The sequence below is a fragment of the Phacochoerus africanus genome, chromosome X, assembly GCF_016906955.1.
Source record: "Phacochoerus africanus isolate WHEZ1 chromosome X, ROS_Pafr_v1, whole genome shotgun sequence".
In the NCBI taxonomy this organism is placed as follows: Eukaryota; Metazoa; Chordata; class Mammalia; order Artiodactyla; family Suidae; genus Phacochoerus; species Phacochoerus africanus.
This window is the reverse complement of record NC_062560.1, coordinates 39,045,297-39,071,772: the sequence shown is the minus strand read 5'-3', so window position 1 is coordinate 39,071,772 and position 26,476 is coordinate 39,045,297. Positions and strand designations below refer to the sequence as shown.

At 37.1% G+C, this 26,476-nt stretch overlaps 1 protein-coding gene across 4 annotated transcripts in view; it reads right to left on the bottom strand.

The window, feature by feature from the left end:
* USP9X (ubiquitin specific peptidase 9 X-linked) overlaps window positions 1–26,476 on the bottom strand; it is a 131,407-nt gene that overhangs the window by 67,238 nt on the left and 37,693 nt on the right. For 2 of the 4 annotated variants that reach the window (XM_047765208.1, XM_047765211.1), the window contains exons 4-14: window positions 25,309–25,388; window positions 23,317–23,429; window positions 21,553–21,771; window positions 18,840–18,955; window positions 17,955–18,206; window positions 17,741–17,879; window positions 15,893–16,045; window positions 13,751–13,855; window positions 9,331–9,537; window positions 7,272–7,408; window positions 5,470–5,618 (exon numbers count right to left, since the gene is read on the bottom strand). In XM_047765208.1, coding sequence (XP_047621164.1) covers window positions 5,470–5,618; window positions 7,272–7,408; window positions 9,331–9,537; window positions 13,751–13,855; window positions 15,893–16,045; window positions 17,741–17,879; window positions 17,955–18,206; window positions 18,840–18,955; window positions 21,553–21,771; window positions 23,317–23,429; window positions 25,309–25,388 — 1,670 coding nt within the window. The remainder of the gene's footprint in view (window positions 1–5,469; window positions 5,619–7,271; window positions 7,409–9,330; window positions 9,538–13,750; window positions 13,856–15,892; window positions 16,046–17,740; window positions 17,880–17,954; window positions 18,207–18,839; window positions 18,956–21,552; window positions 21,772–23,316; window positions 23,430–25,308; window positions 25,389–26,476) is intronic. The other 2 variants (XM_047765209.1, XM_047765212.1) reach the window with 1 other exon arrangement.

Genomic DNA, 26,476 nt, shown 5'->3' with positions numbered 1-26,476 from the left:
CAGGCCAACTTCTCCCAGAATGATACCCTTGCTCTATGAGCAGTGCTGGTATGGCAGGGTGGCAGCCTTTGATTTTCTCAGTTTGTCCTCCTGGTGTAGAACTTCCACTTTATGAGCAAGCTGTGGTGGGAGAATTCAGGGCTCCGGTATTCTCAGCCTGCCAGACTTGGAGTAAAGATTCTGCCCTATGAGCAGGCACTGAGTGGGATCATGGAGTCTCAGTCCTCTCCACCATGACTGCCTAGAACAGAGCCACTGCAACACAGGGCTAGGAAAAGATAAAGAAATGCCTTGTCCTTCCTGTGGTGGAACCAGCACCCTAGACTGGCAGCTGTGGGGAGAAGGAGTGAGTTGTGGTTCGAATGCTACAGATTCTCACTTGTGGTTCCTTCCTTTGTATGCTCTATGTTTACAAGTTAGTATTTTCCTTTTTTTCACTATATACCAAAGGGTTTGTATTTTATTTAATGGGCTTAGTTATTTTCATTATTTTGAACTAGTTCTTGCCAGCAAGAGACAACTCTTGTGTTTTTTAGACATGTCAACACAATTTTTAAAGTACTTTCTTACTTTCTGGAATAAGATGTTCCAGGATAATGTACGTTCCCTGCATGAGGTCTGGAAATAGCCATTATTCCAGAGAGCTATGAATTGTACATCAAATGGATAATACTAGATAATTTTTTAAAAATCACAAAGAACCCACACAGATGTAACAAGATTTCATGGCTAATGTACGAGGATGAAGCAGAGCTACTAAGAAAGTCTGGCCCAAGATTTGCATACATACACAGCACTGTTGGTGAATGACACTCATGGAGAGATCTTTTATGGAGAAAAATATTCCAAAAAACTGCCAAGTGCTGGATGTAAAGTTCTAGAAGAGGTAATTGAAAGCGGCGGTCCTTAGAATGCAAAAATGTGATCTACAATAAAGACAAATACTCCAACTCTACCTAGAAACCAAGAAAAATGGTAAATAAAACTTTGATATGTGTTCTAAAGTCAGTACAAAGACTAACCTACCAATGAGGTAAAACTTAAGTAAAAACTGAAAGATGTCACACCATGCACAAAAATAAACTCAAAATGGCTTAAAGACTTAGAAAAGACTCAAGCTCATAGAAGAGAACATAGGCAAAACATTGTCTGACATCAACCTTACAACTGTTTTCTCAGGTCAGTCTCCCAAGGCAATAGAAACAAAAGCAAAAATAAACCAATGGGACCTAATCGAACTGACAAGCTTTTTTTTGCACAGCAAAGGAAACCATCAAAAAACAAACAAACAAAAAAACCAAAAAGACAACTCACGGAGTGGGAGAAAATAGTTTCAAACCATGCAACTGACAAGGGCTTCATCTCTAAAATATACAAACATCTTATACAACTCAACAGCCAAAAAGCCAACAACCCAATGGAAAAATGGGCAAAAGACCTGAATAGATACTTTTCCAAAGAGGATATACAGATGGCCAATGAGCACAAGAAAAAATGCTCAACATCACTGATTATTAAGAGGAATGCAAATCAAAACTACCATGAGATACCACCTCACACCAGTCAAAATGGCCATTATTAAGAAGTCCACAAATAACATGCTGGGGAGGGTGTGGAGAAAAGGGAACCCTCCTGCACTGTTGGTGGCAATGTAAATTGGTACAACCACTATGGAAAACCGTATGGAGGTACCTCAGAAAACTATACATAGAACTACCAAAAGACCCAGCAGTCCCACTCTTTGGCATATATCCAGACAAAACTTTCCTTGAAAAAGACACATGCACCTGCATGTTCATTGCAGCACTATTCACAGTAGCCAAGACATGGAAACAACCTGAATGTCCATTGGCAGATGGTTGGATTAAGAAGATGTGGTGTATATATACACAATGGACTACTACTCAGCCATAAAAAAGAACAAAATAATAGCATTTGCGGCAACATGATGGAACCAGAGACTCTCGTCCTGAGTGAAGTAAGTCAGAAAGAGAAAGACAAATACCATGTGATATCACTTATATCTGGAATCTAATATTTGGCACAAATGAACCTTTCCATAGAAAAGAATCATGGACTTGGAGAACAGACTTGTGGTTGCCGAGGGGGAGAGGGAAGGGGAAGGAGTGGGATGGAGTGGGAGTCTGGGGTTAATAGATGCAAACTATTGCCTTGGGAATGGATAAGCAATGAGATCCTGCAGTATAGCACTGGGAACTATATCTAGTCACATATGATGGAGCATGATATGTACAAAACAGTATGTATGTACGTGTGACTGGGTCACTTTGCTATACAGTAGAAAATTGACAGAACACTGTAAACCAGCTATAATGGAAAAAATAAAAATCATTAAAAAAAAAAAACCTGAAAGATGGTGGATTTTGTTTTGTTTTGTTTCTTCTTAGGGCTGCACTGAGGCATATGGAAGTTCCCAGGCTAGGTGTCAAACCGGAGGTACAGCTGCCAGCCTACACCACAGCCACAGTAATGCCAGATCTGAGCCACGTCTGGGGCCTACACTGCAGCTCATGACAACACCAGATCCTTAACCTACTGAGTGAGGCCAGATTGAACCTGCATCTTCATGGATACTGGTTACGTTCATCACCACTGAGACACAATGGGAACTCCTGGAAGATGGTTTTATACTTTGTTTTATGTGTATGAAAAACTTTTAAAGAATGATTTGGTAATAAGCACCAGTGCTTGAAGGCACTAATAATAAAGGTATATGAGTAAATACTGAAGAAAATTTTATCAAGTTCATTACTTTATCTAAATGTTAAAATAAGAGAATCAGCTGACCATACTACTGAGGAAATGCCAACATCCCCCTTCCCAAGCTGAAGATATTAGTAGAGATAAAACATGGGCATTCAATTTATAAAACATTCAATACTTAATATTATTGAAATACTTATCAGAAATTGAGAATACCAATACACTGGAAGCCTGATGTTATTCTGCTGAATAGTGTCTCATACCTAATGGAATCCATGCAACACTTCTATCATACAGAGGCTAAAACATAATTTATTTTAGAATTCCAAGTTTGGAAGTTGGTTATTTAAATGCTGTGAAAAGTTTGTTTTAATAGGAAAACTTTACTAGCTTTAGAGATGTGTAAGTATCTGGAGGCTGATCATTAATAATCAGAAGAGCAGTATAATCAAGGAGAAAAAGGTATCAAAGTTAGTTAGGACAAACAGAAGGTATGGTGTCAATAAAATCAGGGGAGCAGCAGAGGTTCTCTGCCAGCCTGCTTGCATCTCTCACAAATGTCCTATCTTAATAAATCTATTTCTTGCCTATCACTTTTTCTCTCGCTGAATTCCTTCTGGGCGGAGGCATAAAGAACCTGAACCTCAGTAAGTTCAGACACTGGAAGGAAGACCGCCAGGCCACTGAACACCAGCTTTGAAAACAATGCAAGCTTGCCTCTGCCCTGATCCTTATCTGCAGTCCTATTTTTCAGTCCCCCAACTATAAAACCACCTCCCAATCTCTCCTAAGGGGGGCACAATCTTTGAGGCATCAGTCTACTGTGACCCTCCTTTTCCTGGCAAAGCAATAAAGCTATTTTTTCTCCTTTGCCTCCCTCTCAAGATAAAATAAAATCAGGGGAACATACCAATAGCAGCAAAAATTCCAGGGCTTACTATATGCCAGGCATTATTCTAGGATAAACAAGTTGTTCAAGGTCAAACACCTAATATGTTGGGTCATGTTTCAAATCTAGGCAATCTAACCACATAGATTCACATCTCTTACTTTGTGAAGATACAGATAATGTAAGAAGGGGAAACTGTAGACTGAAGATGTTCTTGTGACCATGAAGTTGAGATGAAGCAAGGACTCATGCAGAATTTTTACTACAATGGAGCAGAAAACTCTAGCGAGGATAAACTGTTATCATCTCCTGACAGCCTTCAACAGCAGGGTTCTCAACCTCTGACAATGAAATTAAATGAAATACCACATGCAAATGAAGTGAAAACTAGCAATGCAGAACATCTAATTTATATTAAGGCTCCATTTTGGGGGAAGGCCTGCGCTGGCATCTGTTAGGGCTCTGTTACCAGTAAGAGGTGACATCATAACAAAGAATCTGCGTCACACATTAAAACCGAGCCCAGATGCTTGGGAGTTCTTACGTGCAAACATCTTATGCTTCTCTCAGATTTTGTTTGCATTTGGTACAGAACAAATTTTATGGCTGCATGCTTATACTGCCCTGATTATTTTATTATGCCACTCAGAAGGCACTTGGGACTGAAATGATAAAATAAATTATTGCCTGGTGCCTAGCTGCCTGATGCTTAGACTGCTTATCTAGCTCTGCAATCTAGTACCTAGGAGAACTCAGCTGGCCCACAGTGGTAAATGGAAGAACAGGGTCAACAAAAACACTACAGGTATCTGAGAGCTACTTAATTTTTCAATTATGTTTATATGAAATTTATATGGTAATGTATTATGTACCCGTAAGTGTTAAGCAAACCCTTCTGATTTACAAGCACCTTGGTTGGGATTTATTCAACGATGCCAAGAGTCCACTCTAACTCTTCAAATAATAATGAGTTTTAGAAATGCTCTCACTTTTAACACACATATATAGGCTTCTGCAGACCCTACTGTAACATGTTTAAGTGAGTGGTGGTTCAGCAACCATGTTTAATTCTATCTCTCTGGTAATATAAAGTCTTCTTTCTATGGCTATGGGAACAAGCTTGAGCCTACAAGACAGTTTTGGGAAGGGGCCTATGAACTTGGCACAAGACAGAAGAGTATGTACTAAGAACCCATTTGTACTCCAGCACACAGACTCAGACACAATTGTCAGAGGGCAAAAGCACACTGCAACAGAGCTTCACATACGGCAGGCACTTAAAAACTGTTGACATCACGGAGATCTTTATCCTAATATGTTACAACAAATTCACCTTTGAAAACCAATGTAAACACGTGAATTCTACTAGCCTCAGATCTCTATTCTTCAAAACTTTTAATTCATCAAAACTAAAGAACTTATAAAACATGGATTTAGGATTATAAAAGAACTACTTGCAAGAATGGACTTAAACAAAAGTTTTCTTGAAAAGATAAGGTGGTGGTAGTAAGGAAACAAAGGCTGAAAATGAGTCAAGTACATACCTAGGAAGGTACCAACTGTAGTACAGGCAGGCAGAGCTCCCAGGCAGGGAAGAAAAAGAAATCAATTTAACAAGGAGAGTGGGAAAGGCACGTACTAAGAGCCTTGAAAAGCTGGCCTGGAGTTCAAGGTATGTAGGATTTGGAATAAAGGTGAATCATAAGCTCATAAAGAAACACGATTTATAAAACCAACCATCTTGCATCTTTAAAAATACATTTGTTGTCATTTCTAACATAACTAATTGAAAAAAAAATGCTGGGAAGGGAAATTGCTGTTATTTCCCATAGTTCCTATTAGCTTACAATACATACCTCTAGCATACAGTCTCATGCTTTCCATATAAGTTGCAAGGTTTTCTGCTACCAAAGTAACTAGGGCATGATTGTGCTGAAGTTGATTGATTAAGTCATGGCGATAAAACACATGGGGACTTCGCTGAGTTTGACTGAAACGAGAAGAACTTAACAATATAATTAGGCAATTAAACTCTGTTGTAATCAAAAGAGCTTATACAGTCTAAATTCTTAGCTACTAATTAAAAAACTTAAAATGGTTTCCTTCATAATAGAATTAACTTTTGGCCATTTATTTACTTTAATGAGAATATCAAGTTATGTAAAAGAAATAATGCCTCAAAAGTAAGACATTAGGAGTTCCCACTGTGGGTCAGCAGTAACAAGTCCAACTAGTATCCATGAGGACATAGGTTTGATCCCTGGCCTTGCTCAGTGGGTTAAGGATCTGGCATTGCCGTGAGTTGTGGTGTATGTGGAGACATAGCTCAGATCTGGCCAGGAGCCACAGCTCCCATTTGACTCCTAGCCTGGGAACTTCCGTATGCCAAAGGTGCGGCCCTAAAAAGACAAGAAAAATAAAAATAAATACATTAATTCCATTATTATTTTACAAAGTATGCATTAATATTCTCCAATTTCACAACATGAAAAAGATCAATGACTGATGTCCTCTCTTATACTATAAGTAGCATCAAAGCACTTGTAAGTTTTATTATTTCCAGGACTATCAAATAGAAAACATTTCCTGTAACATGAGCAGCACAAAGCCTATGCTGTAACTGTAGTTAAGAATTTAATCAAAGTGCTTTCATTAAAATTTTATTCATTAGCCATTCAAGGCATTCTGGCACACTTGGTTTGTAGCTAAGTTTGTCCATAGGTATCACCAAGAAGGACTCTCTCTAGTTCCTTCCCAATCTATTTTTCCACCCGAACTGAAACCAAACTCTCCTACCCTTACTATTCTAGTCAAGATGAAGCCACCGTTCCTTGGGGGAGTATGAGAACTACTGTGTCTGTCTGCAACGGACAAATGAATTCATTTGAGAAAGACTAAAAGGCATTGTGTATAGTAGGCCAAACATAAACTTCTGTAGTATGACATTTCAAAGTTAATAAAACATATTATTTCCAAATGAACTAATTATGGAAAAATGTCTAAAAGAAATATATAATATGGATAAGGGCAGACACTGGACAAATGGAAACAAAGCAGGAAGAATAAAATTAAATGAGGGAGGTTCCTGTCGTGGCACAGAGGGAACGAATCCGACTAGGAACCATGAGGTTGCGGGTTCAATCAGTGGGTTGAGGATCTGGGGCTGCCGTGAGCTGTGGTGTAGGTCACAGATTCGGCTCAGATCCTGAGTTGCTGTGGCTGTGGTGTAGTATGGCGGCTACAGCTCTGATTAGACCCCTAGCCTGGGAACCTCCATATGCCATGGGTGCGGCCCTAAAAAGACAAAAGACATAAATAAAATAAATAAATGAAATGAGGAATGAGATTAATAGATACAACACATGTCATTAAAATTCTCTGGCATACTTGTTGGAAATAGGTTAATTTTGAACCAAGAACCTGAAGGCAATATTATCATTCTGATTCTGATACTTCTCACTAAACTGTGTCTTAATTCCTCATCAATAAAATCAAAGAGGTGTATATGATAAAGAAAACCTTTTATTTGAAATTAATCTGTGCCTAAGCCTGTCACCCCACTCTAATTTTCTTTTTCAAAATTTGCTTTTATTAAGTGATGCCATTTCTTTTCACTAAAATAAATTGAAATACTGAAATTTTCTGTTAAAAGTCTTACCTCAAATTTTGAGGTGCTTCACCAAACAAACTACAAATTTCTCTAATCTGTTTCAGTGCGGGAATTACCCATTTGTCATTCGTACGAAGTTCTTCTATAAAGCGATCTATCCACTGTATCTTCTGCGTGTCACGGTCCTTAAAATACAATTTCAATGTTTTATATAGATCAATACTTGGGGGAATTCCACCTTCAAGGTAGTTTGAGAACTATAAAATAGAGCTTTTCTTGTAAGATTAGCATCATAAGCATTATGTTGTGATTGTGGTAAAGAGTTTAACAATAAAAACTGCTTTAAGTATGTTTTTATTTCATGTATTCTCTCAAAACTCAAAAGTAAAATACCATTATAAAAACTCAACATGATATAGATTCAAATATATCTACACAAAAGTATAAGGCACACTAACATAAAGTTTTATTTTAAAAGTTGCCAGAAGATGGGGATTTAGCATTATCCAGTATTTTAAGAGATTCTGCCATGTTAAAAAATCCAGCAATAACATGTAACTCCAATTGTTACTCTGTATGGGTTTCCTTTTAGCATAGTAAAAACACTGAAAGTTCAGAAAGAAAATAATGATACAGCAACTAAGAAAAAAAAAAATCACCAAAATTCAAAATAAGGATATATCCATATACACACACGGAGAGAAAGGGACAGAAAAAGGTATAAGCAGTTAAAATTGATGTTATAAAATCGCAATTATTTCAAATATATTTAACTTCTCAAACTTTACTTTACTCCTTAAGTCAACAGTAATCAGAAATAACAAGTTTGTGTACCTAACGATGTTCAACTCAGATTATTTTCATTTTGTGTTTATGTCTCTGATGAAATAATTTCAACTTAAGGTTATCATTATTTAATATAACCAAATACTTAATGAACTGTCACAAGTAAGCATAGTTAAAAACACCCACTTGAGCTTATTAGTTCTTATTTAAATTTCAGTTCATCAAAGCAACAGTTTTAGTAAGTAGGAAATTAGTTATTCAGCAATATTCATTTTACCAGGAATTAAAAGATACACATGCTACAAGTTAGAATGTGCAGAAGTTGTGTGATTTGTTCATTAGAAAGGCACTAAATGTTTTACCAGCTAGGAAATTCTATTAACTTTTCTTAACTTCCCTATACACAAAGAAACCCAACTTCTCTTACAGCTCTAAAATCCATAATCGGCTTTAATTATCTTTTTAAAAAAGTTTTCATGGACTTCCCGTCGTGGCTCAGTGGTTAACGAATCTGACTAGGAACCATGAGGTTGTGGGTTTGATCCCTGGCCTTGTTCAGTGGGTTAAGGATCCAGCGTTGCCATGAGCTGTGGTGTAGGTTGCAGAAGCAGCTCGGGTCCCGTGCTGCTGTGGCTCTGGCGTAGGCCGGTGGCTACAGCTCCGATTCGACCCCTAGCCTGGGAACCTCCATATGCCGTGGGAGCGGTCCAAGAAACGGCAAAAAAAAAAAAAAAAAAGAAAAAAAAAATTTTCATTTTGGCCATGCCCACGGCATGCCAAAATTTCCAGGCCAGAGATGGAACCCATGCCACAGCAGTGACCTGAACCACTGCAGTGATAATGCATGATCCTTAACCTGCTAGGCCACCAGGGAACTCCAGCTTTAATATCTTACAATCTGTTTGAAACTAGTATTTTAGTACCATACACGTGACACGTATCACTGCTATATAACCTGTTTTGTTTATACTGTCTTTCTACCAAGAAGACTAAAATGCTTTTGTTTGTGTTCTTTGCTGGCTGCGTCTGTGGCTTGTGGAAGTTCCCAGGCCGGGGATGGAACCCATGCCACAGCAGCCACCCGAGCTGCTCCACTAACAACATTGGATTCTTAACCCACTGTGCCACAAAAAATAACTCCTAAAATGCTTTTAGATGATACACAAAAGCTTAGACAAGGACCTAAGAGAAAGGCTGACTTACATGAAGTAAGATCACTTTGAAAGTACTATCAGAAAAAACTGCAACTATTCTATATCTAAGCCATCCTCATTGTGAAGGAGAAGGGTCACAAAAAATGTCCAAGGCGGCACACCCTTACCTGGGAGCAACTATAATCTAGTATTTTTATGTGGGCACTGAGAGCCAGGTCCATGATGTCTACAGGCACATCATCACTATGGGCCAGATTCCACAGCAGGTTCAACACTTTGTGTGCCATCACACCATCTTTATCATCTTCTGCAAGACGACGTATCAGCTCAAGTAGCTTTTCTCGCTGCTTTTTACTTGCATTTGTCCAACTGGCCTAGAAAAAAATTTTTAAATGATATGGTCATTGCTTAAAATTACTGGATAAACTCTATTCATCAGGAAAACAACATCGCTGAACAAAGAATTTAAGATAGGGCAAATTTAAACACTGGGGCGGGGGTGGGAGGGATCTCTATTTAGAGTTAAGTACTGTAGATCAGGGTCTCTCCATCTTGGCACTATCAACATTGTGGACTGGAAAATTCTTTGTTGTGAGGGGATTATCACCTGTACTGTAGGATGTTTAACAGCATCCCTGACCTCTACCCCCACTAGAAGCCAGTAGCATCTCCTCCTTTCAGCTGTGACAACCAAAAATATCTCCAGATATTGCCAAGTGTCTCTAGCGGGCAGAACAGCCTCCTGTTGAAAGCTACTGCCTTAGATTCAGTCTCCCACTTGTGCCTTCTAATTGCTCTCAGACCCAGAACATTTTAAAGCCCAAGGAAGAGTACATCATCAGCAATGATGTATTCCAGTAAAAGAACAACAATAAATCAATCTTAGTAGCATACTATTGATATACAGCAAAGCAATAATCAATCCAGTTTCTTCAAAAAATAAAAACAGGCACAGCAGAAACAAATCGACTAGGAACCATGAGGTTGCGGGTTTGATCCCTGACCTGGCTCAGTGGATTAAGGATCTGGCATTGCCGTGAGCTGTGGTGTAGGTCACAAACGCAGCTCTGATCCTGTGTTGCTGTGGCTGTGGTATAGGCTGGCAGCTCTAGCTCCGATTCGACCCCTAGCCTGGGAACATCCATATGCTCCTGGTGCAGCCCTAAAAAGCAAGTAAGTAAGTAAATAAATAAATACAAAGGAAGACAAAGGAAGAAACTGTAAACTGACAGACTTAAAAGACATATGTGATCGAAAAACTATGGATCCTAAGTTCAAAAATAAATTATAATCTGAGACAACTGGAAATTTTAACATTATTTGAAAATATTAAATCATTATTTTTCAGGTATGACAACAATATTGTGAATTTTTTCTTCATGTACTCATCTCTAAGACATATATACTAAAATCATTACATACGAAAAGGTGAAAGCAATTAGAACATTTGTTTATCCAAAGCCACCATTAGATCCTTAACCCACCATAAGACAACCGCAATTTGCAACATTTGAATTGATAAGCACTAGCATTCATACTTTGTCAAGAATTCCTATGAACCAATAAGAAAAAATACAAACAATCCAATAGGGGAAAAGTAGGCAAAAGACTCGAATAGGCTTTTCACACACACACACACAAAAGGTGAATAGAAACATATGAAAAGATGTTCAAAGATGCTCATTAGTGATCAAGGACATAACAATCAATATCACAATGAGGTAACATTTCAAACCAAGCAGACTATCAAAAATTGTGTATTCTGGAGTTCTTGTCGTGGCTCAGTGGTTAATGAACCCAACTATTACAACCATGAGGATGCGGGTTTGATCCCTGGCTTCACTCAGTGGGTTAAGGATCCAGCGTTGCTGTGAGCTGTGGTGTAGGTCGCAGACATGGCTTGGATCCTGCACAGCTGTGGCTGTGGCATAGGCCGGCAGCTGTAGCCCCGATTCAACCCCTAGCCTGGGAACCTCCATAAGCTGCGAGTGTGGCCCTAAAAAGCAAAAACAAACAAACAAAACGTTTTGAAATCATTTGGTCACAGTTACACTTTGTGAGGAACTACAAAGTGACCTGGACTTCATGCTTCCTTTGAGCTGCAGCTGTGGCACCACTAGATCCTCTGAGTCATCTTTAGCAGAACGTTTTGAGACACACTCCATAAGAACGCTAGTTTCACCAACACGTCAAAATATAGTGCTTATGGGAGTTCCCGTCGTGGCGCAGTGGTTAACGAATCCGACTAAGAACCATGAGGTTGCGGGTTCGGTCCCTGCCCTTGCTCAGTGGGTTAACGATCTGGCGTTGCCGTGAGCCGTGGTGTAGGTTGCAGACGCGGCTCGGATCCCGCGTTGCTGTGGCTCTGGCGTAGGCCGGTGGCTACAGCTCCGATTGGACCCCTAGCCTGGGAACCTCCATATGCCGCGGGAGCGGCCCAAGAAATAACAACAACAACAACAACAACAAAAAAGACAAAAGACAAAAAAAAAATATATAGTGCTTGTTACCAAGTAACTTAAGTGCTTGATTAACTTCTATGAAGCCAAGGTGGGGGGAGGGGGGAGCATAGATAATGGAATTATTTTTACATTTAGACTATTACTATTACTGTATTTAGACCACCCCTAGAAGAGGATCCAGGGAAGGTAATAACAATCAACCTCTTTCCTCCTCCTATCATGGTCTTAACTGGTCATCTATCATCATTTCATATGTCATCTCAAGATTAAAAATGAATGGCAATTAACTTTAGAGTACCCACCATAAAAGATTCTATTATTTCCTCAGCTGCCTTTGATGTACTTTAAAGTTAATTTTCCCAAAGGTAGTGATCTACAACTCTTTTTTTTTTTTGGTCTTTTGTCTTTTTAGGGCTGCATCTGCAGCATATGGAGGTTCCCAGGCTAGGGGTCTAATCGGAGCTGCAGCTGCCAGTCTATGCCACAGCCACAGCCACGCCCGATCCTTAACCCACTCAGTGAGGCCAGGGATCGAACCCTCAACCTCACAGCTCCTAGTCGGATTCATTTCTGCTGCGCCATGATAGGAACCCCATGATTTACAACTTTAATGTACTTTAGATTCATCTGAGAATCTTGCTTAAAATACAGACTCCCAGGCCCCATAACGAGCAACTCAAGAGTTAACTGGCCATGGGTGGAAGCCATTAATTAGTATTTTTTCTTCTATTTTGAAATATACATCAAGAAAGATACAAATACACACATTACAGCACATAATGTAAATACCTATGTAACTATTACTGAGGTCAAAAATAACACATGGTAAGCATCACTCCAGAAGCTAGCTGGATCTATTTCTAAAGTTTATGCTAATGCAATCATGGTATCTGAATTCTTGTGCGACTTCATTTCTTTCTTCAATCTGTTTATTACACTCACCCTTGTGGTAGAATTGCTCAAATTTGCTCCTGTTGTGAGTGTACCGTTATATGAACACTGTACAATTTATTTATCCATCCTACATAGCAAATTTTTGCTATTACAAATAATCCTCCTACAAATGTGAATATGTATGCTGGTGTATATAAGCACGAGTTTCTCTAGAGTACATACTCAAAAGTCAAACTGATGAGTCATGAGAATTTTAAACTTTTCCAGAGACTTCAAACCATCTTCCTAAGTGGTTGCAGGAATTTATGTTCCCACCAGCAGTCAGCATAACTGTTATTTGTATCTTTGTGATTTAATGCCAGTTGTTAATAGAAGGCCTCTTTGTAAACACTGCCATAAGGTCTTGTGTTCTTAATCTACAAATTCACCAATCATTTGGCTTTTACAAATCCAATACCAGTAACTAGAAAGAGCACTATTAACTAGAAAGCTAGAAAACTAGAAAGACCACTTGACAGCACGGCCTTAAAAAATACATGATAGGAGTTCCCGCTGTGGGGCAGTGTGTTAAGGATCCAACTGTAATGAGTCGGTCGGGTAGCTGATGGGGAGCAGGTTCAATTCTTGACCCAGCACAGTGGATTAAAGGATCTGGTGTTGCCACAGCTGCAGCTCAGATTCAATCCCTGGCCCAGGAAGTTCCATTTGCCCTGAGAGCGGCCATTAAGAAAAAAAATAAAGTGTATAATGGCACCAATGCAGATAGAGGGTAGGAGCTCTTAGGCTACCTTATCAATCACATTTCCATTAACTTCATGCATTACATTTCCAATTTGCCTGTACATATCACCCCAGACTACCAAGGTCATATCACCCCAGACTACCAAGGTACTGGTAATTCTTGCTGTTCACTATTTTTCACTGCAAAAAATCTTCCTTCCTTGCAGTCCTACAGTTCACTTACACTTATAATAAAAACACAAACTGCTAGGGGAAAGGAATTCAACTGACAACCTGAGTTAAAAAAAAAAAACCCTCATTTATGAGGGCTATTAATATAAAAATGAACATCAAATTCTCACTGGAAAACAAAACAATGGTCAATTACTTTATACCAGAAATTGTTTAATGATTTCTATTTAAGTATATGTTAGCTAAGGGCTACTCACAGATCCAATGAATTAATTCTATTAAAAATGAAATTAGATTACTATACTATGTTAACAATTACCTTAAAGCAATCAAAAAGATGATCAAGTTGCTCAGGAGAAAAATCCCATGCCAACTTTGCCAGCAGATCATGTACATTCTTCACAATGGCTTCATGCTTCCCTGCCTATTGAAAAAAAACAAAAGAAAACCATAGCATGCTAAAATTAACAGCAAATAAGTAGTATATCCTGTCTGTGGACAACTATTAATAAAGTATTCCCGGAGTTCCCGCTGTGGCACAGTGCAAATGAATGCCACTAGTATCCATGAGGGTTCAATCCCTGGCCTCGCTCAGTGGGTCCCAGGTCTGGTGCTGTGGTGTATGCCGGCAGCTGTAGCTCTGATTCGACCCCTAGCCTGGTAACCTCTATATGCCGCGGGTGTGGCCGTAAAAAAAGGGAAAAAAGGGAAAAAAAAGATCAAGTACTCCCAAGAAAATTTGTAACATTTTTTTTCATTCTTTTTTTTTGTTAGGCAAGACATAGACTTATTAAGATAGGACGCTTGTGAGAGATGTAAGCAGGCAGGCAAGGAGCTCTGCTGAAAATTCCTAATGTTTTAAACATTTGAGAACTGCCATCTAAAACATGACAACTCAATTTCTTTTTTTCTTTATTTGCTTTTTAGGGCTGCATCTGCGGCATATGGAGGTTCCCAGACTAGGGGTCAAATCAGAGCTACAGCTGCGGGCCTACACAACAGCCACAGCAACGCAGGATCCGAGCCACATCTAAGACCCACACCACAGCTCACAGCAACACTGGATCCTTAACCCAATGAGTAAAGCCAGGGATCAAACTTGCATCCTCATGGATCCTAGTTGGGTCTGTTAACCACTGAGCCACGAAGGGAATTCCCTGACAATTCGATTTCTTGATATACACGGTTAATGTAGACTGCAGGAATTCATGTTAACTTTTATTAGCGTTTATTGAATTTAACATGCCAATTTTAACACTGCAAATAGAAGAGTAAGGCACACCAGTGGTATTATTTCAAACTAGAACCTCAAGCACTCAAAGGCACAACTGAATGTTTTCTTGATTTCTACAGACTCAAAAAATAAAGCTCTGTAATCTATAACTCATCCATACTTCCCAAGTGATCCGTGAATAGAAACCTGTTATTGAGATATGAATAGAAACTTGTTGTTGAGGGAGTTCCCGTTGTGGTGCAGTGGTTAACGAATCCGACTAGGAACCATGAGGTTGCAGGTTCGATCCCCGGCCTTGATCAGTGAGTTAAGGACCCGCCTTTGCCATGAGCTGTGGTGTGGGTCGCAGACGTGGTTCGGATCCCGCGTTACTGTGGCTGTGGCGTAGGCTGGTGCCTACAGCTCCGATTAGACCCTTAGCCTGGGAACCTCCATATGCCGAGGGAAGCGGCCCTAGAAAAGGCATAAAGACAAATTAAAAAAAGAAAAGAAAAGAAACTTGTTATTGAGATAATCAAAGGAATCACCTAGTTTCTAGCTGTGAAACCAAAAAGTTTACTTATCCTTCTAAAAGCTATTAATACTTTGGATTATTACAAGTTTTTATAAATAATCTAGTGATTTAACTCTCCTGACACTGGAGTTTTGTTTTATGTTTAGTAAGAAACCAATGAGAGTAGACATCCCTTATTATTTTACTGTTTGCCTCTTATTTAAAACCACCTACAAATTGTCAACCTTTACCAAATACAGTCAGTAGATGATGGAATTTTTTTTTTTTTTTGTCTCTTTGCTATTTCTTTGGGCCACTCCCGCGGCATATGGAGGTTCCCAGGCTAGGGGTTGAATCGGGGCTGTAGCCACCGGCCTACACCAGAGCCAGAGCAACGCAGGATCCGAGCCGCGTCTGCAACCTACACCACAGCTCACGGCAACGCCGGATCGTTAACCCACTGAGCAAGGGCAGGGACCGAACCCGCAACCTCATGGTTCCTAGTCGGATTCGTTAACCACTGCACCACGACGGGAACTCCGGAATATTTTTATTTAAAAAATATTACTGGCTATTTCAGAAAGATTGACAGGATTATTATAAACAATAAGCATTTAATCATACTAAAAGTCAAATAATGTAACCCTTTATCCCATTTCATTATAACTATTATTTTTTTAGTTTTTAGTATGTTTCTTTTACAAACCAAATAGCCACCATTTAAAATTCCTTACCTGTGCTGCCCAAATATTATCGAGGTCTTGTAAGGTCAAAGCCTTTTCTTTGATGACAAAACGAAGAATCTTCTCTAGCTTTTCTACATACTGTGGTTGATGAAGACTATCTCGCAAGACTATGGATAAAATATTGTTCTGCTGAATCCATTCCTAAGTAGAATTTAAAGACTTGTTTCAAAGCTCTTAAAGATATATATATAGTATTGTTTGAACTTTTAACATTAGTAGGAATTTAAAAACTCAAAATATTATGCACTAATGTAACATGCTTATATATTTTTGATACAAAATTACGAAAAATCACCATTTCATTAAACAATTTTGCACATACAGAAACGATTCCATGACGTAGAAATGGTGAAATCATTGAAAAGATTCTACTCCAGCATTTAACTCAAAAAATTATTACTTAAATGCAGCAATCACCATGGTTTAGGTAGGATGGGTATGGGACCTATTTTAGATCTTTAGATTCCTTATACTAGCTTTGAGTGAATAGGCATCCTTTCCATTTTTTCTTTTGTTACCAATTACACTATTATTCCTTATCCATTAGCTCTTCCAAACAATCCTAATGAGTGCTATATTACCCTATTATAGAAAAAGTAAATGGACTCTTAAATATTGGAACCAGACTGTGAATCACGGCTACAAGCTTCCCAAGTCTGTGTTCTATAACACTACAGTATGTTGCTTGACAGGCAATTATTTAATATTTAAAGCAACAAAAGAAAACTAACTCAAGATAGAACACAAAGGTAATAGTCTACATTATGTGATTTTACAGTAGTCTATTAATTAGAATAAAAAGTACTTAGCCCCAAAATGTACCAGAGAAAGAAGTACACTTCTTGGCTGGTAAAGATCTATTTTTATTGCTAATCTACTGCAGGTAGATATTTTTGTAAAATACAATTAAAATATGGCAATATTAAATTGCTACAGAGATTTCTCAACACTTAATATCACTTTCTATATTCACCTAGGCCTGGCAACAACTCAAGGGCCAAAACCAGACCTCAAACCACACTCAGGGTAGCTCCATGCTTGACTTCCCACGAGGTGAAGAGAAATCACTTACACAAAACTAGATGTCTACCACCTGATCCCATAACACAGGGCCAAGGTCTAGGCACCTTCTTTATACCTTTTATTACATTCTAATCATTGTCCTCCCCATTAAACTGATGTCTTGTTGAGATCGAAAATAGTTCTTTTATAGATGTCTCCTCCATATGCCAGATAGTATTTAACCAATATTTAACTGGCATTTTTATTCATTTTTAAACTATAATACATGCAAATATCTGGCAAATAGTTTCCTAAACTTTCAACATCTAAATGATATAAATTTAAGTGCTTAAGTGCAATTCTTACAATGGTGATAAAACATTAATTCATGTATATCTTATTCCAGTAACTATTTCCTATTTTAAAAAATTCAAATGGAATTGGTCAAATGAATAGGCCACTTCACTCAGTAGATACCAGATACTACCCAATCTACTGTCTAAATCACCTTCATTTACTCCATTTCAACCCCCACTAAAAAATAAAATAAAATATAAAAAACAATTACTTCAGAACACCTACATTTAGCCATAAATTTATCATAGATGTGCGAAGCTAAGCTACCCATTTCATCAAACAATTATATATCACTGAATATACCAAATATTAAACCAGGTTATTACAAAAAGTTCTCGGGATAAACAGTGGTAAATCAATCCAAACATCTCTGGATTTCAAAGTTTTCTTTAAAATGCAAATATTACTCAAGTAGAGCTATTCTAATTTTTGCCTTAGGAAGATACTTATTCATGAAAGTAGCATCAAAGGACTTACAGCCATTCTTTCAGCTGTGAGCCATTCTTCCTCCTCAGGGTTACCATGCCGATGAGTGTAGTATGACACACTAGATATCACCTTATTAACTTCATTCAGTGCATTCATCTTTCCATTGAAAGAAGAAATTTGCAATAATCTGTAAGAGAAATTCAGTGTTAAATGTGATTCTAAACAGTCCATAAATAATTATTTTAAGAGGCAAGTATCTTACCTAAGTATCATTTTTAACCTAAATATTTCTAAATTTTTTACAGTTTCTTCTTGTCCTGGAACTCTTGAAGCTAAATTTTTCAAAGACTTAATAATCATTGAAAGAGCATCATTTTTGGCTTCATTCTTTGCTTCTTTTTTCAGTTCTTCATCAGTTAAGTTTTCTAAAAATTGTGGAACCATTTCTATTACTGGAAGAAAGTACTTTTTCACCGTATGCAGAGTAAGAAACTCATAGCATTGTCCAAATGGTCTGAAATAAAAAAGGCAATATTTAATTTCTTACAATCAGCTAGGAATGAATGCAAACTATTTCTATTACTTAAAAAAAAAAAAAAAAAAATCAGGAGTTCCCATTGTGGCACAGTGGTTAACAAATCCGACTAGGAACCATGAGGTTGCGGGTTTGATCCCTGGCCTTGCTCAGTGGGTTAAGGATCCAGCGTTGCCATGAGCTGTGGTGTAGGTTGCAGACACGGCTCGGATCCCGAGTTGCCGTGGCTCTGGCTTAGGCTGGTGGCTACAGCTCTGATTCGACCCCTAGCCTGGGAATCTCCATATGCGGTGGGAGCGGCCCAAGAAATGGCAAAAAGACAAAAAAAAAAAAATCAAAGTTACCAGATACTTTGAAAAACTTATTTCCAAATGAGACAGGTTGGGGGGGTGGGGGATGGGCTGGGGGTTTGGGATGAAAATGCTATAAAATCAGGTTGTGATGATCATTGTACAACTATAAATGTAGTAAAATTCATCAAGAAAAAAAAAGTTATTAGCTAAAGAGGAAAGAAACCATATCTGAAAAAAGAAACTCAATTTTTATCGAGCATTTAAATTTAAGTAACAATTTGTGTAATTCACTGAAGATTAATTTTAAAACATAACTTACTTAATAAGGGCCGCAATTATTTGAACATTTAATGCTGATCCATTAATAAAACGATCATGCAAAATCTGGAACCCATTTAAAGTGCCGAATTTGTTGAGAAGATCCACTAGCCAACCCTGTAATACAGTTAATGAAAAAAGTTAACTTCCTGATTGGGGAGTGGGGTGGGAGAATACTATCTAAAGTAATCTCCTGATTGAAACATACTAGAAACAAGAAATTCGATAAAAGAAAATTGTTATATAAAACCATATTTGAAAAAAAAACCCCCCACGAAATACTGCATATAGTGCACAGTAATGCTGGCTGTGAGACAGAAGTATGCATAAGTAGCAGTACGGATTAGATCACAAGGGCACAGCTGTTTTTGTACCAATATAGCTAATGAACAGAAATTAGAAGATGCTCCTATTTCAGAGATCCTATCTTATGAGAATACCTTGTTATCTGAAGTTCTATTTTTAAAAATTTAAGGTGGTAAAAAGATTCTTAAAAAAAAAATATTTGGTGACCTAAGATATTATTTGAATTTATTTTTTGTTGCAGTTTTAAGTAAGTAAATATCCTAGAAATACAATGATTTTAAAGCCCACAAGTGACCTACCTATCCATTAAAAACTCATCTGTGATATTATATTTGTTGCTCCTAACTAGAACATGCTTGTCGATGATTTTTGCTGACTCGTGTGACTACTTGATTATCTTTCAACCTTCTCCCTAAGGGATAGCAAGGAACTCCCAAGTATAATGGAGCTGGGATAGGCAACGGTTTAAAGAATGCCTATGTGTAAAATTAAAAACGAATTAAAAGCTTATATAGATAGAAGAATCAAGTGTATCTAAAAATTCATGTCCCCAAGACAACTGTTTAGTCCTTGTATTCTTCTATAAGGCTATGTTTTGGAGGTCACCAAGGGAAGTAAAATCAAGAGGGGGAAAAACAGGCACTTTCTCTACTTAAGTCTTAAGCAAAAATGATTTATATGGCTATTTAAAAACAAACAAACAAACAGAAAACATGTTCAGGATAAAGGGAACTGCTAAGTAAAAGGTAACTGCTTTAAAAAGACAATACAGCTTTTTTTTTAAAGATTTTTATTTTTTCCGTTATACTTGGTTTACAGTGAGTTTTGATATGATTTTTATAAGAATCTAAATTAAATTTTCTAATAAATCAACTACTATATCTCTGTTAAGTTCATTATAGTATTTCCCTACCTTGTTATGTGGCCATAAAAGGCTAAATCAAAACAATTAAAAAGCTGAGCATTTAATTCACCAGTTCCCTTTTAGCATTCAGCAATCCTAAGAAAATACATACTTATTATGTAATGTCTTTTTATTTCTCCAGTAACTGGAATGAGACTATTAGGTAGATATACTCAAGAGCTATATATAATATATATAACATAGTATATGTGCACAAAGTAATCAGTTAAAAGCTATATGTTTTTAGCTGCAGTGTATGTTGAATTAGGAATACTAAGAAATGTATAATACTCAAGAAAAGCTAGACTACAGGGAAAGATGTAAAAATATCTTCAACCAGAAGCCATCTTAAATAAATTCATTCCCTTTGAGTCTCTTACAGATTATTACTGACCTATAGAGCAAAAACGTGAGTAAAATTTTAAAAAGATACAGGTATATTTTGGAGAATTCCATTAATTAAATATTAATTTGAAAGAAAAAAAAAAAAAAAAAAAAGGAGTTCCCGTCGTGGCGCAGTGGTTAACAAATCCGACTAGGAACCATGAGGTTGCGGGTTCGGTCCCTGCCCTTGCTCAGTGGGTTAAGGATCTGGCGTTGCCGTGAGCTGTGGTGTAGGTTGCAGATGCGGCTCGGATCCCGAGTTGCTGTGGCTCTGGCGTAGGCCGGTGGCTACAGCTCCGATTGGACCCCTAGCCTGGGAACCTCCATATGCCGCGGGAGCGGCCCAAGAAATAGCAACAACAACAACAACAACAAGACAAAAGACAAAAAAAAAAAATTAATTTGACTTAAACAAAAATGAGCTCGAAAGTGGCAAGAATGTGAACCTTGGGAAATATAAGGAAATCTCAGATCTAAGTTCAAAATATTTTGATGATTTCCACTTTTAACAGAATAAACCAAACACTGTATATATAAATTTAAATTATCCTTTTTTTTAAAAATAAGGCCATCAATATTAGAACTATCTCCCTAAATTCTAAAATTTAAAAACCATACATGGTTATTTAATATTTATTAAAAGAAGTACAGTTTAGGAATACATTTTTAATGCACATTCTATTTATGCTGGCATAGAAAATTTAATTGGAGAATTTTTAAATTTATGTATACTCTTTATATTTCATTGATATTTATATTTTACTATTTTGCTTTCATCTGTAATTTCCATAGTTTTACTCTTATGATACATTAGACAGGCCATGGTCAAAGAAGTCATCTCCTACTCTACTCTTACTTAAAAGGAAAAATATATTCTGTTTCATACTAACTCAAATTATAACTATTTCCTAGGGGGCTGGGCAGAAGATAATGGACTAACTAAATGGAAAAAGCCAAAAATACTTTAAAAAATTCCAAAACACAAAATATTGCAAAATCCCTTTAAAAGGAATATAAAATTACCCATCTCCATTTTAACAGCAAGTTCAGATTATTTAATTCTGTAGCAGAGCAAAACAACTGTAAATATGTAACTTTTGAAAATAACAAACCAACACACTTTTGGTGATCGGGGGTCTGGAGAACGAGCAAAGAGTTCATCTTCAGGCAACTGAACACTTGAGGAAACGGATTCACATGGACGGGTACCATTGTAGATATGGAATTTGCAATGAGGATTTAAGGCCATGGAGAGAAGTTCTAGAAGTGGAAACCAGTCTTGGGACAACTTGGCCACACATAGCTCCACCAGGCGATGAGTATTGTTGATAATACACCTCTGTTATAGAAAGGAGAAAGGTGATTAATGAGATCAAAACTATGCAGTTATGCAACTAGATATAGCTTCCTATTTTAATAAATTAAATATTAATAATGACCTCTCAATTTTTCTATGCTGATCATTTGAGTTATGTTTAATTTTACTAATACTGGCATCAAATTGATTTATCAAAAAGACAAATTAACATTTACCTTATAATTTATATAGTACCTACTTTCAAATCCACTTGCAATGGCTTACGAAATGAAGCAGGCACTGCTCTATGTCCACAGATAAGATGCAAATCACCACTGCTTTCTCTATGCAATTTTTTAAACTAGAGGCAAGTCTACACTCTAAACAGTTATCAATTATCTAAGATGGGGTAGGTGTGCTACCTAAGCTTCAATGCAAATGTCAGATAACATTCCCAAAGTTTCCATTCTATACTTATAAACTTACATGTTGGATTAGAAGATATTGGTATTTTTATCCTATGGCTACGTTTGAGAAATAGTTCATAGGGCATAAAAATAACTTCTTCACAACTTAGGACCTTATTTCCTTATTGTAAACAAGGAGCAGAGACCTGGAGTAATTAAGGTACTTCATCAATCTAAAAATACACATTTTTTTCACTTAAGATCTCTGGAATCTGATTGTATCTTATAATCAATATATAGTACATTTACCTAGACTGAAGGCATTTGTAGAACAGATTTGTGTTGGCTTCTGCCAGTCATTTGGGAACACAACCAACCTGAGACCACTTTAAATTCTCTATGATATCTTATATATCACAACTGTAATTCTGAATTCAAAATTCAGGCATCAAAGCTGTTTGAATACTGGCTTGTGGTTTACATTTTCAAGATTTAGAGTTTCCCTGGAGTTCCCATTGTGGCACAGCGGAAACGAGTCCAACCAGGAACCATAAGGTTGTGGGTTCGATTCCTGACCTTGCTCAGTAGGTTAAGGATCCGGCGTTGCCGTGGTTCTGGCGTAGGTCGGCAGCAACAGCTCTGGTTATACCCCTGGCCTGGGAACCTCCATATGCCACGAGTGGGGCCCTTTAAAAAAAAAAAAAAAAAAAGATTTAGATTTTCTCCTCCTCTACCAGGTGCTACAGTTGAAACATGCAGATTTCTTTACTATCTTTTTGCATGTTAAATTTATCTGCACTGAACCTTTGTGTCCCAGATTATGGATTCTCCATCTTGGCTGTTTTCCTTCCTTAGTGGCACATAAAATGAGTGAGTGGTGCATTTCACAACTAACCGTCATGTTTTTAATGAAATCTGGTGACTTGCCAAAAGTCACAAAGCACTAGAGAATCAAGGAGACAGAGTAAACCAATGTTTTCTAACTCTCAATCTCATACTCATTCTAAATGATTTCTTTCTTCCAATAAAAATTATAATTTATAAAAGGTATTTCAAACATTTCTCATTTTTAAATCCTTTAATTTTATTAATGGATCAAATATATAACCAAATATACTATATATAATAAGAAAACAGTCATCAGTAAATCTGATTTTTAAAATTCAAATGAAAGACTCACATGAATTTCAAACTTCCAGCCACTCACTGCCTCGTCTGTAAGGATTTTAGTGAAAGAAATTGTTAGCCCATCTCGAAAAAATCGCTGACATGCTTCACTTTTAACATCAAGGCCTAAGAAAAAGGGGAGAAAAATTAACGTAAACAAAGTATTTTTTTCTGGTTGTCTTACAATGTCCAACTATATGATAAAAGATAGTAACTGTAAAATATTCAATAACAGCTAACAATGCAGACTAGCTTGGGAAAAAAATTCACAGCATTTATCCATAACTCAAAAAGGGAAGTGATTCAGAAACAAAAGTAACCTTCAATGAATTTCAAAAATACGTCACTGTATAACATTAAGTCAAGTAATACTAAGATGAGTTGACACTCTTTCAAATTATAACTCTGGACTTTAAATACAAAATGGTTATGAGTACCATGTGATGGGGATCTAAATACTTCACAGTATTTTTTATTCTCTGAAAACAAACTTTAAAACTTATACACAATTATACTATTCTAATAGAAGAGTTTCATCAATAAAGACAAATTATCATCTTCCTTATTAGTTTTTTTCACTGTCTCATCATCTATGCTTCTTCTCTCAGCTTAATTTCATCTGATTTCAGAAACCCAACAAAGCCATGTGTGCCCAAACACAAAAATCTAACTCTTGATGACAAAATGAAAAGCCATTCAACTTGTATATAAAGTACCACTTGATTTTGGTCATCTGAAAGAGATGACACTTAAACCCAGTATAATACTCTGAAAAATCTGAAACAAGCCATTGTCCCAGAGAGGAAATACAGGGGTAGAGGGGGAACTACATGTCCATGATAATTAAATGTCAATGATACTACATGAAATACCATTATGTGTTTTTACCTATCATTGTAGAGTCAGGACCTAAAACATGTCTAGGACAGGAGTCTTCAAAAATTTGCTAAATTAGAAGTTCCCGTCGTGGTGCAGCGGAAACGAATCCAACTAGGAACCATGAGGTTGCGGGTTTGATCCCTGGCCTCGCTCAGTGGGTTAAGGATCCGGCATTGCCAAGAGCTGTGGTGTAGGTTGCAGACTCGACTCGGATCTGGCGTTGCTGTGGCTCTAGCGTAGGCTGTCAGCTGTAGCTCCAATGGACCCCATCCTGGGAAGCTCCATAGGCCTTGGGTGTGGCCCTTAAAAAAAAAATTTGTTGAATTGATGAATAAATGTGTAAATGAGCAAAAGAAATCTGAGTGGTGGAAAACAATGCACTTTCATAGCTCATTAGTTTGCTTTCATAAGATTAATAAGGTGTAAAGACACGTTCTTCAAATGAAGGAGGGTAATAATTCTAAGACAAAGGAAATTTTACCCTTGCAATGAGACAGATTTAAGCAAGGTACTAAAGACTGTATGTTTTACAATAATCACTTTCAATTCTGACAATGCCTACTGATAGTGAGAACATATCCATGGCTACCCTATTTCAAAAACTGAAATGTTACTCTTGTTTATTTTATATCCAAAGCCTTAAAAATAAGTAGATATTACAAGAGTAGCCCTTCTTTGCTAAGAGAATTCAATGCATCTACAGATGACCAAGGTCACTGGAAAAATAAATTAACTTCAAAGTTAAACTTTCACGTCTAAACAAGAAAACACAATTCCTTTTTATTGATTTAAAAAAAAATAGGACGTCATCTTTCAAGTCTTTTTTCTTTCAAAGAAAACTCAAACCTTTTCTGTGTATTAAAAATAATCAACACATAAGCTATACAGTTTTAAATATGAATACATACAAATTTTATGTATAACATCAGAGACTTCACCAACATCCTTATCCTTGAAGGCTGTCCAAAGGATATGAACCCTTGTTCTATGTACAAATTCTAAGCCATAGTAAGAAAGTTTAGTTAAATGTTCTAGTGTAGGAATTACACAGTAAAGTCTTCAGGGATGAAGTGAAACTATATCTAGTAGTATACATTATGGAAAGTATAACACCATTTAAACTTACCTTTTTTACTAAGATCAATAGCAGCTTCTAAAAGCACTTCTAATTCCCCTTTCGGCAAAACTGGAACCACCCATCGAGGCCTAAAGGTTTTTTAAAAAGATATTTATTGCTTGAACACTGAAAGAGGCACTATAAATGAGTTGCTAATTACCATTACTTACTTCACTGTGAAAATATTAACATTAAAATAACACTAAAATATTAAAACAAGGTTGGCAGAATATCTGCTTTGTGGGACTAAGCGCCGTCTGCTGTTTCCACAAACAAAAAATTTCTTAAGGCACGGTCAAACAATAGACATATGAATGAGAGAAGGGGAAAAGAAAATTAATAACACAGAATATAAAACTACTATAATAATCAAATATCACATAAATGGACACCTATTGTTAAGAGTTAAACAGGAAGTGCTCTTTCAGGATTCAGGTTACAGGAGGCATGATAACCGTCCTAGTTATATTCAACTTCTTCACAAAGAAGAAAAACTCTAGGTGGCAAATGAATGGTTTCTATCTCAATTCATCAACTTTTCCTGAAGGTTAAGTTAGATGTAGGTCTCCAGAAGCCTTTATGCCTCCACAAGGCACCTTCTTCCCTCAAACAAGGATGTGGCATACATTCGGGTGGTGCTTCCTCTGGTCCCAGTGGCAGCAGCCCAACCATCTGGGAGTCCATCTTCTTCCTACTCCTTCATCCTCATTAGCACTTAACTCACCCACTGCGCCAAAACCCCTCATTTTGAAAAAAGTGCTCCATGACCACATAATCTGTTAGAAAGAAACATATACCACCCTTTCTCATTGTTTTTATTTACATAAAATCATTTGTGTTTCTCTTCCCTTGTAGATTTGCTAACATGCAACTCCGTCCTGAGTCAGCATAAGAATACTGTATTAACATCAGCAACCACCAAATAAAAATCAAAAAGCAACTTTTTGCTATGCTATCTCTGCTACAGAGAATGATCAGGGACAATAGTATTACATACAATCTTTTGTTTGTTTGACTGTAATTTAATATATACCATTACTATAGGCATCTGCCAGAAGAATCACATTTAATGTGTTCTTTCAAATATACCCTTTAGGGAGTTCCCATCATGGCTCAGATGAAACGAATCTGACTCCCTGGCCTTACTCAGTGTGTTAAGGATCCAGTGTTGCCGTGA